Source organism: Microcebus murinus, chromosome 9, assembly GCF_040939455.1.
Source record: "Microcebus murinus isolate Inina chromosome 9, M.murinus_Inina_mat1.0, whole genome shotgun sequence".
Taxonomy (NCBI): domain Eukaryota; kingdom Metazoa; phylum Chordata; class Mammalia; order Primates; family Cheirogaleidae; genus Microcebus; species Microcebus murinus.
In genome coordinates, this window is record NC_134112.1 from 41,406,858 (window position 1) to 41,424,206 (window position 17,349).

A 17,349-nucleotide genomic window follows, 5' to 3' on the forward strand; every position below is an offset into this window, starting at 1 on the left:
ACATGACCCATACTACATGTATGGGTCACTATGAAGAATATGTTTGTCACAGTTACTCAGTGACCCAAATGGAGACAGTAAGAGTGAACACTGTTACTTCCCCTTGTCAGCTCTTTAAAGGTTCTTTCCAAAGTAAGTCTCATAGCCACAACTTAACTTCAAGTGGGCAGAGAAGTATTAATAAAATCCTATCATGTGCCAAGGAGAGAGACCGCCAATATCTGTGAACAGCCCTAATCACCGAATACCTGGGAAGTTGTAGAAACACCTTTGCTTACTGCTGTATATATTATTTTTTTTTTGTTTGACCACTTTACAAAGAAAACATTTTACTTCACCTTTAAAAACACTCAAACGCAGAATTTAAAATTTTCCCACAGATTATACTTAAGGCTATGGGATGAAGACTGAAGAACTGCTACTGTCTTATTAAAGTAACTTTAACTGCAAGTTCAATTTTAAGAGTTGGTAATAAATTTTTGTTTAAAAAAAGGTTGTATCTACAAGGCTAAAGTAATATTAAATTCCACAAATGGTTTCTAGTTTTTCTTTCTACTAAGCTAAACATATTATTCTAATAAACTGGCAATGATCCATTTCTTGAGAGGCCTTAGAAATATAATGTTGTATCTTTTAATAGTCAAAATATATGTGTGAATGTGTGAATCGGGTGTACTAACTTCAGTTTACAGAAAAGGAAACTAAAGTCTGGGCCGCAAAGCAGTTAATTCAGTAAACTATATTTTTTTTTAACATTTTATTAAGAAAACTTTCAAGAAGAACAGTTAACAAACTATTCAGTGAATACCCATAAAGCCAACACTCAAAATCTGTATATAGCATTTTGCTATATCTATATCATCACATATTTACCCATCTGTCCATCCATCAATTGATCTCAATTTGATTCACCTCAAAGTAAGTTGAAGACAGCAGTATACTTCACCCCTAAATATCTCAGAGTTCAATTGTTTTTTGTTCATATTCTATAGTTTTAAAGTTAAAGTTATATGGTAAAATGCACACATGTAAACCTGGGTAAGTTCTGATAAATGCATTCACCCATGTAACCAAACCTTTATTGAGCTACACAACATTTAACTAATAGAGAATAAAATTGTGGTTACCAGAGGCTAAAGGTTGGAGAGCTTGGGGAGATGCTGGTCAAAGGACACAAGCTTTCAGTTAAGAGGAATAACTTTGAGAAATCGATTGTACATTACGGTGGCTAAAGTTAATAACAATATATTGTATATTTGAAAACTGATAAGACTAGATTTTAAGTGTTCTCACCACAAAAATGTATATGTGAGGTAATGCATACCATATGCATATGTTACATAGTTTTATTTAGTCACTTCAAATGTATGACTATATCAAAACATCATGTACACTATAAATGTAAACAATTTTTGCTTGTCAATTAAAATTAATTAATTTTTAAAGTGATATACATTTTCATCTTCCCACAAAGTTCCCTCATAGTGGGCCTTGATTTGAATATAAGATCTGCCTCCAAAGTCCAGTCTTTTGACAACACTATGCTACTTTTTTTTAAAGACTCAAATATGAAATATATTAAACAATATTAAAAATGTTATTTCTAGCCCTCAATAATTAAGGTAGTTAAAACACAAATATAAAAGGAAGAAGATACTGGAAACACCCTCCACCAAGGCCAGACATTCCAGGTGTTTAATATCTGTAGCAGCTGAGTATACCACCTCCCCTCTGCTAATACTTACTAAGTAAACAAAAACTACTACTTCCCTACCCAAGAATTTGAGAGCCAGGAGGAATGGATGTGGCCATAAAACCCATCTCTAGTGTTTATCTCTTCTATCTTCAGTTAAACTAACAGATGCTTAGGGAAAGACCATTTCTTATGCCTGTGAGGCAAGCAGCAGGTTAAGTGCTATATGTATCAGTGATTACTATGAAAGACTATGCGGAGCTGGAGAAAAAGCAAAAGCATTGAAATCAGCCAGGTCTGGGTTTAAGTCTCTTCATACTTAACTAGTGAGGCAACTATGTACAAATTACATCTCTAAGCCTCAGGTTCCTCATCTGTAAAATGAAGCCTATATTTTGCCTTCTTTTCAAGGCAAAGCTTTTCAAATAAATGACCTACATCCAAATGCAGGCAAGACAAAGCCCTATCCTGGGCTTCAAGATATGGGGGGAACTGCTCTGGCCCTCTACCAGCCATATTCCTCCCCATTGGGTGAAAAGACCTTGGGACTAAAATACATGCACACCATGAGCCCAAGCCCTATTGTAGACTATGCTATGGGTCATTTAGGACCAGGAATTCCTTGCCTAAATAGCAGCAAGCCTGGCTTTCAAGGTTTGTGAACACCTATTCTGGGGTCTTGCTTCCTGAGCAGGTATGGATGGAACTTTAAAGTGAGGACTGGGAGTGTAAGTATATGTGTAAAGTTACCTCAAAGTATAGGATAGAATGAGGAACAGGAAGAGAACAGGACTTGGGCTCAGAAGGTGGGGTGGCCTTGGCCCATGTGGACACAATCTGGCATGTGACCCCCAAGAATTCAAAATTTCCTAGTTTAAACACCTAACCTTCCAGGTCCACATGAAGATTTATTTGTCAAAGTGAGAGAACAGAATATATTTTATTTAATAGTTTATTTAACTTATACACATAAGATATGTGGGTCTTTATATTTCCTGCAGACCCTGAAAATGTTACCAGTGGGCCTGTCTACATCTACTATTAATAACCTAATATATAGACAGTATTTGCCACATTTTCAAATTACCCTATTTAATTATGTAACAATAACATGAATTAGGTTACATTAATCTCACCATACAGATAAAGAAACAGCCATGCATAAGAAATCTATCTATACAGTGCCCTTTTTCTCTATCTCCATATCACCTTCTTCTTCACTCCCAAATACCTGATTTCCTACTCTACCATATCACCAATATTGTACCCTCCAAGACAATGTGCCCCTCATCCCTAAATCTAGTCCTTATTCTCCATAATCTCTCTTTAGCAATTGATACTGTCAATAATTTTTCCTTTCTTATCAAGCTTTCTCCCTTGACTTTTAAGGCTACACTACTCTAGTTTTTCTCCTAGCCTATTGCTGTTTCTCTGGCTCCTCTTCTTTCTCAGTTTTTGTGAAGAATAAATAGTGTTTCTGGATAGTGTCTGCACAAAGCATTCATTCAATAAAAGGGTGTGTGGTGGGGTTTTCTGCAATTTAAAAAGCATAGCTACCATTTTTTAGTAAGGTGCCAAATACTGCACTAAGCGAGACAGATATTCACACTATACCATTTATCCTAGAACCCTGTTTTTATAATAATAAAACTGAAGCTCAGTTAACAGATTAACCTGTGTTAGCAATCTGGCTCCCACACTTTCTAGCTTTATGTTTCCAGGTAGGTCATTTAACTTTCCTGAGTTTCTGCTTCCCCATCTGTGTCATGTCACAGTGTTAAATGAATTAAGCGAAATACAGGTTATAAAACAGTACATGGTACATAGTTAATAAATATTAAACCCCTCCTCTTTTTGCTGCTTCCAGATGAATAAATTAGTTTTCTCTTTCTCTCTTGTATACATTTCTAAAAACTAAGTCTGTCACTTGACTTTCTTATATCTACACTTTATCACATGTGTGAATACAACTCCTCCAGAAAGATGGTTCTGAATCATCTCTGTCCATCTCTCTCTCCAACTATCCAAGGCCACATCCCTAAGTTTTGCTAGCTATGTTTACTGCCTGCCTCATCAAACTTACCCTTTCTGTTATTAAACAAAGAATGGAGCGCAAAAGACTAGGGAGGCATAAAATATTACAAGGACAGAATTAACAACACAAATGATAAAGAAGTTAATTTCATGGTTTCAAGCTTGACTGAGAAAATTATAAAATTTGAGAAGTAGGGTTTTCATAGATCATGTCCAAAATTCTCTTCACCTTTTCTTTTTTTCTCATTCTTCAAACATGAAACTCTAATCCTTCTACTTTCCTAACCTACAAAGCCCAAATTGTTCTTCTTCCTTTGAATACACTCACATTTATTAATACATGTTCCATTCATCTAACACCTAATAACTATCTGTTATTATCCATTTTTATAAATTTACATTTTATCTTCCTAACTATGCTGCAGGTTCTTTAAGGCCAATGTCCATCTCTGATATTTTTAGTATTCTTCATAATACCAATAAATGCTGATTGACTATTGTTATGAAGATATGGCTAAGCACTCAGATAATCATGAATAAAGATGCTTTTTGATCTTTTTCTGACATGGGAGGAAAAACTTTTCAAATCAAAAGCTTGGGGATTCTCCCACAAATAGGGAAAGTGTTAACAAAAGCAAACTTTCTATTTTTTCCTTAAGGTTTCTGGTCTTGGCTTTAAACAGAAAACAAAAATCCCTCAATATAAATATTGTTAGTCATGTGTTAATACTTTATAAATTATTTTCAAGAAATGTGCAAAATTTTCTTCAAAAAACACTTATATTTTCTAAAATGGTTACTAGTCACTATTTTAATTTGTATTGGAAAGCAATTCTTAAAACTATAAGTCTTTGAAACCATACAATATACACTGATGTGCTACTTATTAAATATTAAAATTAAAATATTATATATTATAAAATATTAAATTATATAAAATATTAAATAATTCTAAATTTTCTAAAACCAAGAAAACAAAAAACAATTATTATAGAGTTTATTTAAAGCAATGAATTTCTTCTTTGGTTGAATGTATTTCAAATTTGGGAAAACCTGATTACATTTTCTTTACTGTGATCAAAATAGAAGTAAAGGATAATAAGTTGATTTTGATTTATTTTACCTGAGTAGCCTTATCTTTCATGCATGAAGGGTAGTGAACATGAGGATCCCGTGGCCACTGTCCTGTGAGGTAAGGTCCTGTTATCGTATCCAAAGAGGAGGTTCGCCTTATTGTACTAGATGTTCGAACTTGCTGAGATTTTGGCCTGTCCACTATAAAAAGTGAAAAAGAGATTAGCTGTTAGTAAATTCTAAAATTATTTAAATTTCATATTTTGCAGAATGTCATCTTGTCAATTTTCGCTATAATATATATTTAATAGTCCTATTATGAGCTGATAAAATTTATGAACCATCTCCCAAGGAAAATATACTCATATATTGAATCTTACATTTTCAGGGCTTTCAAAAATGCTACGAAGCCCATCCATTTTAGAGGCTTATATTATAATAAAATCTATATATTATCTCTATTGCCATTACTTTATTTAAGACTTCATCCCATCTCACCAGCTTTCTAACTGCTATCTCTACATTCATCTCAACTAAATCTTACAGTGCCATCTCCCACCCCTGCTAAAAAATCATTTATGGTTAGTCATTGTCTTTAACTTAAAGCCCATATTATCTGGTATGACATAATAAGCTTTCACAATTTAGATCCCATATACCTCAAAGTTTAACACTCTTGCTAGCTACTCTTTCATAAGCCCATGCTAACTGTCATACAAATAACTTGTATTTGTCCAAAAGTAAAAGGTACCCTCTCTGCCTCCCTGCATTCTATATCCTGAGCCAAGAACTCTCTTCCTCTTTAGTCACTTGACAAATTCTTATTTATCAAGATCAACTCAGATGTCACACTGCCTCTGTGAAAACTTCCCCAATGCCCTTCCCTCTCCTTTCTTCTTTGTATAAGATATACTTGCCCTCCTTTGCTTTCATGGCACCCTAAGCTTGCCTCTCTCCCCAACCAGAGCATAAGTTCAAACCCTACAGTCTGAAAAGGAGTTGATGTTCAATACTTACTTAATGAATTTATTCACAGCTACACAAAAATAACATGTATCAAGAAATTTATATTTTAATTCAACCTTTCTCATTTATAGATGAAGTATTTGAAGCCAAGGGGGATACTATTCAATGAAAGAGAGATGCTAATAGGGACAGATGGAAAAAGGAACCAAAATATCCAGACATTCTACATAGTTTAATCAATCTACTATAACAATCTACTTCTCCAATGATATGGATATCATTTAACACATCGACTGCCGCACTAGAAAAATGTTTTTCCCCCCCTTGGGGCCACAGTGTTTTATTATGAAAATAGAATAAAAACTTAAAAAACAAAACAATCCTTTCTAATTTAATGAAAAATTTATTTTTTATTGTTTTCTGTGCATGACTTACATGCAACTTGAAAAATAGTTCACGCTGCTCCCAAGGTAAAGACATGTGTGAGTTACATATGGTTCACAGGGCCCCAGGCGCAAAACTAGCATGAGTTAAATACAACTCATGTGGCAGTGAATGTGTTAAGTATCTCTGTTAAAAGTTAAAATTATCACACTGAACACCAAACCTAAAAAGAAACTAGAGGATTTTCCATATATCCATCTCAAATAATTTACTATTAGTGTGCAATCTATAATAAAGTCCAATGGATTATAAGCCCAAGGACCAGAGCCTTATTCAGAGTCATATCTCACATTAAACAAAATGCCTTGCACATTACAGAAGGTGAAGAAACATGTCACTGAATCCTGCCCTTTAACTACCTTCCTGAACCAGAATACACAATCAGTTTACCAGAAAAACAAAAGAAACTGCAGTACACTGTAACATTGTCATATTATCCAGACAACATCTTACAACTGCAGTTTTGATTTCTTCTTTGATCCAACAGTTGTTAGAAAAGATCTGAAAATTACCAAATTTCCACCTAATCTTTATTACTTAGCTCTAATTTTATTGCAGAGAATCAAGTGTGACCTATTTCTACTCTTTGGAATTACCTGAAATTTTTCTCTGTGACCAAAAACATGGTCAACTTTTATAAACATTTCAAGAGTCATGGAGAAAATATATTTTGTTTTCAGAGCATACTGTTCCTTTTTTTGTCTTGTATATCAAATGAGTTAAATTAAAAGACAGGATACAAACATAATTATTATATTGATCTGTCACAGACTTTAAAAAATACTCTAAAATCTCTAATACCTTCAGTTTTGTGTATCTCTCATATATAGCATGTCATTATATTTTTTGGAAAAAACTTTGTAGTAGGCCTTCATGTTGTAAAAGGTGAATTTATCTCACTTATATTTATTATTATAACTAATTTAACTTGTCATGTAATTTTCTTCCCTATTTTGTAATGCTTCCTTGCTACTTGTTTTTTGTGTTATTATTTGTTTCTTTTTCTCCCTTCTTACTGCCTCCCCCCATCATAGGTAATCTGGAAGATATGTACACTGTTTTCAATTCTACTACTAGAATTTATTTCTATCAATTCTTTTAAATATTTTTCTTGGTTATAAAAGCAATATCTACTAATGTAGCAACTTTGGGAAATACAGAAAATTAACACATCCCCCATAAATCTGATTTATAATGATTTGTTTAAAATTTTAAAGTTATTTTACATTACTTCTACCAAAAAACAAAATACAGAAACAAATTATCCCTTGAAAAACAGGATCAACATTTATAACAGTGGACCACTAACCTAAAAACATAAAGGTCAGCTATGATAAGAAAATAAAAAACCATTAAAACCTGTGCCTATACTTAAATTGCTCCAAACTATTTGAAAAGTTGCATGTTGCCTATTTAGCCATTAAAACACCTTTTAATTTGGTAAGTAAACAACAGAGATTTTAATGTTTTATAATGAATTAAATATATGAACAATCTATAATTGAGCTTCTTGGTCTATATAATATAATATCTAATCTAGATTTACTAATTTTTCTTTTACTGTATTTTTAATCACTGGATCTTTGCCTATCACTTTAAAAAGATCACATGCTCTCTCCTTAATGTCCAATCTCTATAATTAGCTGTTAATAGTTTGTTAGAACTATGGTCTTCAAGTTATCTTGACTAAGTATTCCTATTGGTAAACATACAGGCATGCAGCAACATATGTATTTATTTATAACCTGAATATGTATGATATTGCTCATATGTTATAAAGCAGACAAAATACAAATTTATACCTATGAAATAAAAAACAGAGAAACTGTACTTTCTTCCCATACCGCAATAAGTGACCTTACTTCAATATGAAGACTACTGGAATAAAGCACCTGAAACTGAAGGCTCCATTCAATCTGTAGATTAGCCAATTAGCTTTGCCTAATTCTGTGACCATAATCCTAATGCTTAAATGTGTAAGAATGTATAGACAAGCACCATACGTTACCAACAGAAACAAAATCCAAAAATATCTTAAAAAGAAAATGGGACAGTGTCCACAGAGTTAATAAAATTACCTCTACCACTCGGCATTTTTAAAAGACTTAAAGTATTTTAGGCAAATATACTTGAAAAGCTATATCTCAATTATACTTTAAAAGAGATTCTAACCATTACTTTCACCAGGAAAATTTCAATGATATAGAGTAGTTAGAAATTTCCATGTAAATTACTTGAAGGGTAAAAATTCTGAATAGGTTTAAATACTGACAATGATAGTACTATTCCAAGATATAATTAGCCATAATAACCCCATTTATCAAATACCACAAGAGCCTTAGATTTATCAAAACATTTATCATAAATAGTACAATTCTATTTCAACAAGTTGACTTGTTCATATTATCCAAACTATCACTCCAATGAGTTAGTTTTTGACAGCCTCAACATCTAAGCCTTGTTGCCCCTTAATTTTTATTTTTTTGATTTGTGGTAATATCTCCCATCAATTCAGTTTTTACATTTCAGTGCAATCATAAAAGTCAACATGGTTTTGCATTATTTATACATTCAACACAATAAATTGTTTCTTGTTTCATGATTACATATACATTTGTTTTGGACTGAGTGAGCACAATATGTTTTTATTAATTAATAAAAAATTACCTCAATTCAAGTAGATCAAATAAGAAGACACTTTTATCAACGAGAAACATAAATTAGTGTAGTCAAATAATCTTCAGATACAATAGCTTGAATAACTTAATAAAATTGCTAAATTAAACACTCATATTAAAAATATAAAAGAAAATCAATTAAACAAATACACATCATCATTACCTAAGCTAAACATGGATCAGAAAAAGACTACCTTCCTAAGTGGCAAACCAGGTAATCATTATTACTAAACAAAACTTGTGGAATATGTCTACTATATGGAAAGCACTGTTCCATGTACTAGGGGGAACTACTAAATAAGTTTCAAACTCTTTTCCTATCCTCAAAGAGGATTTACATCCTGGTTGAGGGAGACACGATATACAGAATTAAATTATAACATAAAGCAGTATATGTACGGCACATGCACAACAATGAAGGACAGGAAGGCTATCAAGGCAAAAAATAAACTAGACAACAGACAGCAAGAATGCTGCTATATAATTATACCAAGGGAACTTTCAAGGGTAATAAGATTCTTGTCATGTCATGTTAGTTAGACGCTAATATCTCTCTCCCTTAAATATGTGAGGGTAAAAGACACAATACTATATAAATTCAGCAACAAAATTTGACAGTTAAAAAAAGCATACCTATTATCAAATGGTAGATGACCCTTTTCCAAATCCCAGTATTATTATGATTCTTGGTTCCAGAACATGATTGTTCATAACAGAGGTCTATAAAAAGGCCTCCCCATTACATTCACCTACAAGTTGTACTTTCCCTCCTTCCTTCCCTCCATCCCTGCCCCAATAAGGAGCCACATGCAGCAGTAGTTGGTAGGCCTGAGGCTTCTCTGTGGTATCTACTAAGGACTATACAAAATAATTACTCTCTAGCAGCCAACTGGAAATTCTACTTTAATAATATTAAAATGGGTTTAAAGACAAGAAACCATATTAGATAACTATGAATCTGAATAGCAAACCAGTCACTATCCTAAACAGGCAAAAAAAAAAAAAAATGCTTTAAAATATAACTGCCAAAGCAGTATGATGCCCAATTAATTTGTCCCCAGAAACAATTTTTACTTTAGTGGCAATTACTGAAGATTGACTGATTAGTGAGTTTGAAAATCTGATGTCTTAAGAAGCAAATCTCCAGTAGAAAGTTAACAAAATTAAGTGGAATTTCCACAAGTTAAAGAAAATTTAGAGAATGTAGAAACTTGAAGAGCTTTAACTACAGTGAGATATGACACAAGCTGCCACATCCTCCAAACTACAGTTATACCAACTGGTAAAGAAGATGCCATAGTTTTGAGTGCCATAATGTAGCCATACATAATGCAAACTAACATATACAATACAAAAAAAAAAGAGCTCACATTCTTTTCTTGGACAGAGAATAGCCTGCTTCTTACTTTATTCAAAATGTATCACTGATTCTAATTGTAAATAATCCTAAACTATACAGTTCAGCCAAATGCTTAAGATAACTAAGTACTAATATCAATTTTTCCAGTTCTTTACTACACAGAAGTCATATTAATAACTACCTTTTATATAAAAGTATCACATTAATACTAGCCAACAATAACAAAGTGAACATATATAAAGACATTTATCTTAAATTTAAGTGCTTACAGTGTATGAAAACTTTTGTCAACATATCAAAAATAATCATGTCTATAAGCTAACTTTGTTACTGTCCAAAACAAAAAGAGCCATGAAGTCCCAATTACCCAATGTGTAAATTACCTAGTATTGATTAAAAAAAAAAATGTTAAAGAATGTTTTTAAAAATTGGCAATGCTTTTTGGCCACTGCAATGTCAACATGTGGTATGTCCGAGAAGTAAAAGAGCGAGCTGTTTAATGTATCACCCAGAAATGACAACTTGGAAGATCTTAGAACATAAAGGTAAAAGGCTCTACTCAGGCAACTCATATGCAGACTAAGCAATGGATCTCAAGCATGGGATCCTGAGACGCGGTTTGCTATGTTAAGGACCACAGGGCAGCTTGTTAAAAATTCAAGTTCCAGACCTCCACTCCCAGAAAAATTCTGATTAAATAGTTATAGGGTGGAATCAGGAATTAATAGTGTTTTAAAACAAACCAGACAAATTCAGATGCATCCTCAAATTTGGGAAGCACTGAGGTATTAAAGCAATGTTTCTAAAAGCTTGAAAAACTTGCTAAAAATGCAGATTTCTGGGCCCAACTTCTCATCAATGATATGAGACTCTCTGGAGGTGGGACCAAGAAATCTGAATTTTGATGTTTTTTGTTTGTTGGTTTTTTGGGGTTTTTTTTGTTTTTTTTTTTTAATTTTAAATAAATTACTACATTTACTTTTCTTCTCTTTTTCCATTTAAAAAGTTTGAGGATTTTGGGTTCTTTTTTAGAAACGGGGTCTCGCTCTGTCACCCAGGCTGGAGTGCAGTAGTGTGATCAGAGCTCACTGCGGTCTCAAACACCAGCGATCCTCCCACCTCAGCCTCCTGTAGTGGGACTACAGTTACGTATCATCATGCCTGGTTAATTTTTTAAAAGTGTTTTTGTAGAGACTGAGTCTCGTTATGTTGCCCAGGCTGGTCTTGAACTCCTGGCCTCGAGGGATCCTCTTGCCTTGGCCTCCCAAAGTGTTGAGATTACAGGCATGAGCTATGGCACCCTGCCAAAATCTGAATTTTTAATAAGCATTTCAGGTTACACTAATGCTACTAAAAAAGTTTAAGAACAAATGTCTGAAGAATTGGGAGTAGATCCCTGAGGAACTGGGTGCTCAAAAATAAAACCCTTTTTTTGACAATAACTTATTTAGAGGAATTGTAAGTCTGACTATACACTCCAGAAAATATACTGCAAAAAAAAAAAAAAATCAACCAATTCTTTGAAATCAGCAACTAGCAGCTAAACTTTTAGATCTAATAAACTTAAACATCTAGTCAGCTCCTTCTAAAAGTCACTTTCTAAACTAAGTGTTGGCCATGGTGATGAGAACCTTTAAACTTAAATACAGAGAACTCTAAGGGAGAATGCTTAGGAACATTGGAAAGATAAAGTTCAGTTTAGCTTCTTTTGAAAAAGACTGAACCACCAAAATAGAGCATTTTGCATACAAATTAAAGTTTATTACAATAAAAATTACTTCCTGGAAAATATAAGGAAGTCCAAAAAATATAAATTAAGTAGGTTCTCTCATGAAATGAAAGTGCCAGAGCAAACTTAAATCAAAAACTGCTCTAACATATAAACAATATGAAATTTAGATTTTAATAATTTAATAAGATTAAAGAATTTAAGTCTGAGTTTTAAAATATTGTACTTTATCTTTTTAACAGATAGTGAATGAGTTTTTCCTAATGTTTAACTTAACTTATACATATTATTTCAAAATAAATTCATTGAGAAGAGATTGAACACAAGGCATTAGGTTGCTTTTCTTCAACTTCAAAATATCTGGAAAATGACACAGTTCCTAATCTACCTGAGATTAAAAATAGCCATACATAAATACAGGTGGGGAATTTTCCTATGGGTTCACTAAGATTAAGCATAAATTTGCTAACACTATTTTGTAACAAGAGCTAATACCTTGAAAGCTACAGCTTTTATTATCAATACTAATAGTATGAGTAATTTTCTCCTTGCCTTACAGTTAAAGAGAATGATTGTCAAAATAAAATTTTTTTTTAAGTTAAGAACCAGAAAACTGAGAATAAAAAAATGTGGAACAAAGACTGGTATGTCATTCTACCCAATCTAATGTACATTTATATTTATCATTTAATAGAATTATTACTAGACTTAGTTTTTCAAAGTCAGGCATAATCTAGGCACTTCAACAGCCTTTATTGGTCTTTCTTCTTTGGCATATAAAATGATGAACAGTTAGGCAAATAATGTGGGCCACACATAAGAAAATCACCAAATTCAAATGAACTTCATAAGAGACAGGAAGGATAATAGATCTGAATATGCTGACTGAAATAAAACCAAGCAAAGGGCAAAAACTGAAGTTCTCTGTCTGAAACAGTAATCAACCAGACCTGGAATCCTGCCACAGAAGCAATCTAGAAAACATGCAGAAATGACCATATGGCTGCCCTGCAGAAATCTGGAAAGGAACCAATCAAGAAGCTGACAAGAGAAACAAACATGCTTCTGACCAAATGAGGCCTGACACAGCCCTGTAATCGGAGGTCCATCAAGGAAAACAAACAAAAAATGTAGTTAGGCAGCCATTTAGGCATGATTCTCTAGGTTACAACTCACCCAATAAACTTATGTCAAATGACACACAGGTTGAGATAGGATATTTGGAGGGAAGCCTTTAGTCTGTATACAAAGAAAACCCAAGAACTGTCTTTTTGCATCGAGGTTGTAAAGAAAACTTCACTAATGTGGCCTCAAGAAGCCTGGTAACAAGCATTGGAAGAATACACAACAAATAAAGATATATAGAATATTCTGATATATGGAATACATCTACAGAAATCACAAATATGGTAAAAATGAGACACTAAAGATCTTTTTTTAAGTTATTTTTTTCTGGTGACAGAATGATAGTTCTTTAAGGAACTCTGACAAAGCAGTAAAAGGAGGTTCATTAGCTTTATGAATCTATTATGGCTGAGTTCAAATATTAAAGAAATCATCACAAAGTACTGACAACTATAAAAACAACCAAAATAATTGACCAAAGGTGGAAAGTCATATTGTAAGTAACAGAAACACATATATTCCTTACTCAGAAAATGGAACATTTCACTGGAATTCTGCAAATTTAACTTCAATTAAAGGACGGGTAGAACTTAGAAAATTTTTGATCAAATAAGACAAACTCACTATTACTCTCAATTTAAAAAGAAAAACTGAAAGAAAAAAAGCAATAGAACAGGCTACATCGTGACATTATAATAACCAATTTTATTGGTCAAACTCCTTGATAATTAAAGTAGGAAATAGTTTCCCCAATTTCATAATGTATAGGAAAAAGCATTTCTCCTCAAAGTTTACCGTTTATTTAATGAGGAAAAAGAAAGTAACAAACAGAAAAACAATTCATTCCTCCAGTAGGGAATACTACTAAAATGTTTCAGTTGCTTTTATTTGGAACTGGTGTCCATACATACAGAAATACACAGATATACAAACACACAAACATACACACATACTCTACATATTTGTCCAGGTAACAGTTTCATTTCAAACACTAACCTGAGTGTTACTATTTTAACATTATAGAAGGTTTCTAATATGTAGCATTTTCTGTTCATTAAGTAGAGTAATAAGTCAATACTGAAAATAGTTCCTTATATAAAAGTTTTGTTAAAGTATTCCAACAGTATGAAGATGGTGGCAAATTAGATTTTAATAGACAGAACAATGAAGCTAGCTGCTATAGTCTGAATGTCCCCTCCAAAACTCATGTTGAAATTTAATTGGCATCATGACTATATTAAGAAGGGAGACCATTAATAAGTGATTAGGCCATGAGGGCTCTGCCCTCATGAATGGATTAGTATTGTTATTGTGAGAGTAGGTTGTTAAAAGAGTGAGTTTGACTCTTTCTTGCTCTCTTGCCATCCTGCCATGGGATGACCCAGCACTAAGGCCTTCACCACATGCCTGTACCTTGATATTGGACTTTCTAGCTTCCAGACTGTGAGAAATACATTTCTTTTCTTTATAGATTTCTCAATCTATGGTATTCTGTCATAGCAACACAAAACAGACTAAGACAAAAGCCAACCAAAGACTCAAGGATAATATAGATGGTACCTAATTTACAATGTTTCAACTTATGAATTGTTGACTTTACCATATTTTTTACTTTATCAGGATGTAACCCCATCATACATATGTCAAGGAGCATCTGGACTTAATGATGGTTTGGAATACAATCTTTTTAGTTTAGAATGGGTTCATTAGGGTATTAAGTGCATTGTTTACATGTGACATTTTCAACTTATGAGAGGTTTATCAGGATGTAACTCCACTGAAAGTTGAGGAGCATCTGTATCTACAACATAACAATGTCATAAAATAGCCCCACAAAACACCAAATGTAAGTGAGTGCCCATCAAAAATTATTAGGCCATAGTGTTATCAGCATCTGCATGAGAGACAGCAGAAACAAAGAACCTGGGCTTCTGACGGTTCCAAGAACAAGAGAATGCAAATCACTAATGGGTAACGTAAAGGGCCAATCAATAATGGCAGACAAAATTAGAAAAGGTTTCTAAGGGATTTGATCTGCAAATGAAGGAAAGAGGACACCAACTCAATAAAGCCTGAGGTACTGGAGCAATATGACTACTCTCAAATCTAACAAATAAAAACTACTTCCAACAGTGTCCAAAAGTGAGGAGAAATTACTGACAGTTGAATCCAAAGTGAGCAGAACAAGAACAATAGAAGCAAAGAAAAGAGAAGGCTGAGAAAAAGTTGGGGAAAGGAGTTAAGGAGGGTAATGGCAAAAGCAGGTTGTTAAATGTTACTTTAGAAAAACAATATATGTGGGAGCACTAGAGCCTTGATTTTAGAAACGCTATCCTGAACTATCATCCCTACTTAAAAGTACAGAAAAATTCATTTCACTTAAAAAATGAGCAAGAGAAAGAACAGCAGATTTGTCCCACATAAAGTTATATCATAAAGAAAAAGGGGCTCAAGGAATAAAAGATGAGTAACATGAGTAACAAAAGCATGCTACAAAGACATGCCCACAGAAGATGAAAACTGAAATCTAATTACTTCAAAATAAGCTAAAAATATATTTTTAAATGACAGAAGTGATGAAAAACCTCAGAATTAAAAAAACCTCAGAAATGATATGTTTGGTGGTAGGGAAGATATGAAAATAGAGGTGACCTAAATACACTGTATCCAAAACTATAGTCTGAGATTAATTCACTGATTTCTTAGGCACTTACATTGAACAATGCTCTTTCATTGTTAAGAGAAAAAAATTTAACTTAGGTACTAACAATAAACTCTGGAACTTTGTAACATAGGAAAGATTTAGAAGAAAAACAAAACTTATTTCAAGAATGAAGACTAAGTTACAAGAAACACAAAAATGAGTAAATACAATGGATAATGCCTTAACAGAAATAGAAAATGGGAAAGAAGATAAATTTTAGAATTAAAAAAAAAATGAAAAGATAAAAAGCTTTCAATAGAAAATGGTATGTAACACATGCAAAGAAGGTCCAACGTATATATAGCAGAAGTCCCTGAAGAAGATGACCAAAGGAACAAAAAAATACCAAGAACTACAATTTTTAAAACTCTCTTAAAATATAACGTGACACTATATATTGAAAGAACATTTATATATCTGGGGAAAATGATCAACACATCAAACATATTTTAATAGGGTTGGGTGTGGTAGTTCACACCTGTAATCCTAGCACTCTGGGCTGCGGTGGGAGGATGGCTTGAGGTCAGGAGTTCAAGACCAGCATGAGCAAGAGCCAGACCCTATCTCTTAAAAAAAACAAACAAACATATTTTAATGATGTAAAGTGACCCTCAAGTATAAAAGCCCCATATAAAAACTATACCTGAGTCCTGGCTATATAAATAAGCAAGAATTTAAGGAATATTGTTTGTATGTCTTTCCTCAAAAATCTACCAGAGAATGCACTTTAATCAAAAGTTTGGAAAGGAATTAACATAAGGACTAGTGGAAGGTGTGAGCCATTCAACCTAGTACCTTTGAAAAAGGAAAGCAGCAGCATACTCAAAATCTCTGTCGAGTCTTCCATCACTAAATGAAAGAAATGATCGCACAAGGATAATAAAACTATACAGTTTTCCTCTCAGCACATTTGAATTTAGGACCATGAATTTCCAGAATATCTGATAACTAAATGTGAGTTTTTAAAATCCTTCTAGAGCTATATATATATATTTATTTATATATATGTGTATATATATATATATATATATATAGAGAGAGAGAGAGAGAGAGAGAGATGTATATTTTTTAAATTCTCATATTCTTCCTTTTTTCTTTTCTTTTTTTTTTTTTTTCAGCAGGGTCTCGCTCTGTTACCTAGGCTGGAGTGCAGTGGCAGTGATCATAGCTCACTGCAACCTTCAACTCCTGCACTTAAGGGATCCTCCTGTCATGGCCTCCCAAGTAACTGAGATTACAGGCATGCCCTACACCATGCCTACCTAATTTTTTTTCTTTTTCTTTTTCTTTTTTTTTTTTTTTGGTGGAGGCAGGGTCTCACTATGTTGTCCAGGATGGTCTCAAACTTCTGCCTCAAGCCATCCTCCTGCCTCAGCCTTCCAAAGTGCTGGGATTACAGGTATGAGCCACTGTGCCCAGCCCCCTACAATATTTTTATTGCATTCATTAGCCTCACAGAGGCTAGTAAGGAAATCAGCTGCTGCTCAATCTAGAGGGGAAATTGAAATTGGAACATTTGCATTTACTCCATCAATCATAGTT

The 17,349-nt window shown here is 33.2% G+C and overlaps 1 protein-coding gene across 3 annotated transcripts in view; it reads right to left on the minus strand.

Moving 5' to 3' along the window:
* The window catches only part of GLCCI1 (glucocorticoid induced 1), a 92,529-nt gene that overhangs the window by 54,048 nt on the left and 21,132 nt on the right, over nt 1–17,349 (minus strand). For all 3 annotated transcript variants that reach the window (XM_012757061.3, XM_020289832.2, XM_076006425.1), the window contains exon 2: nt 4,851–5,002. In XM_012757061.3, coding sequence (XP_012612515.2) covers nt 4,851–5,002 — 152 coding nt within the window. The remainder of the gene's footprint in view (nt 1–4,850; nt 5,003–17,349) is intronic.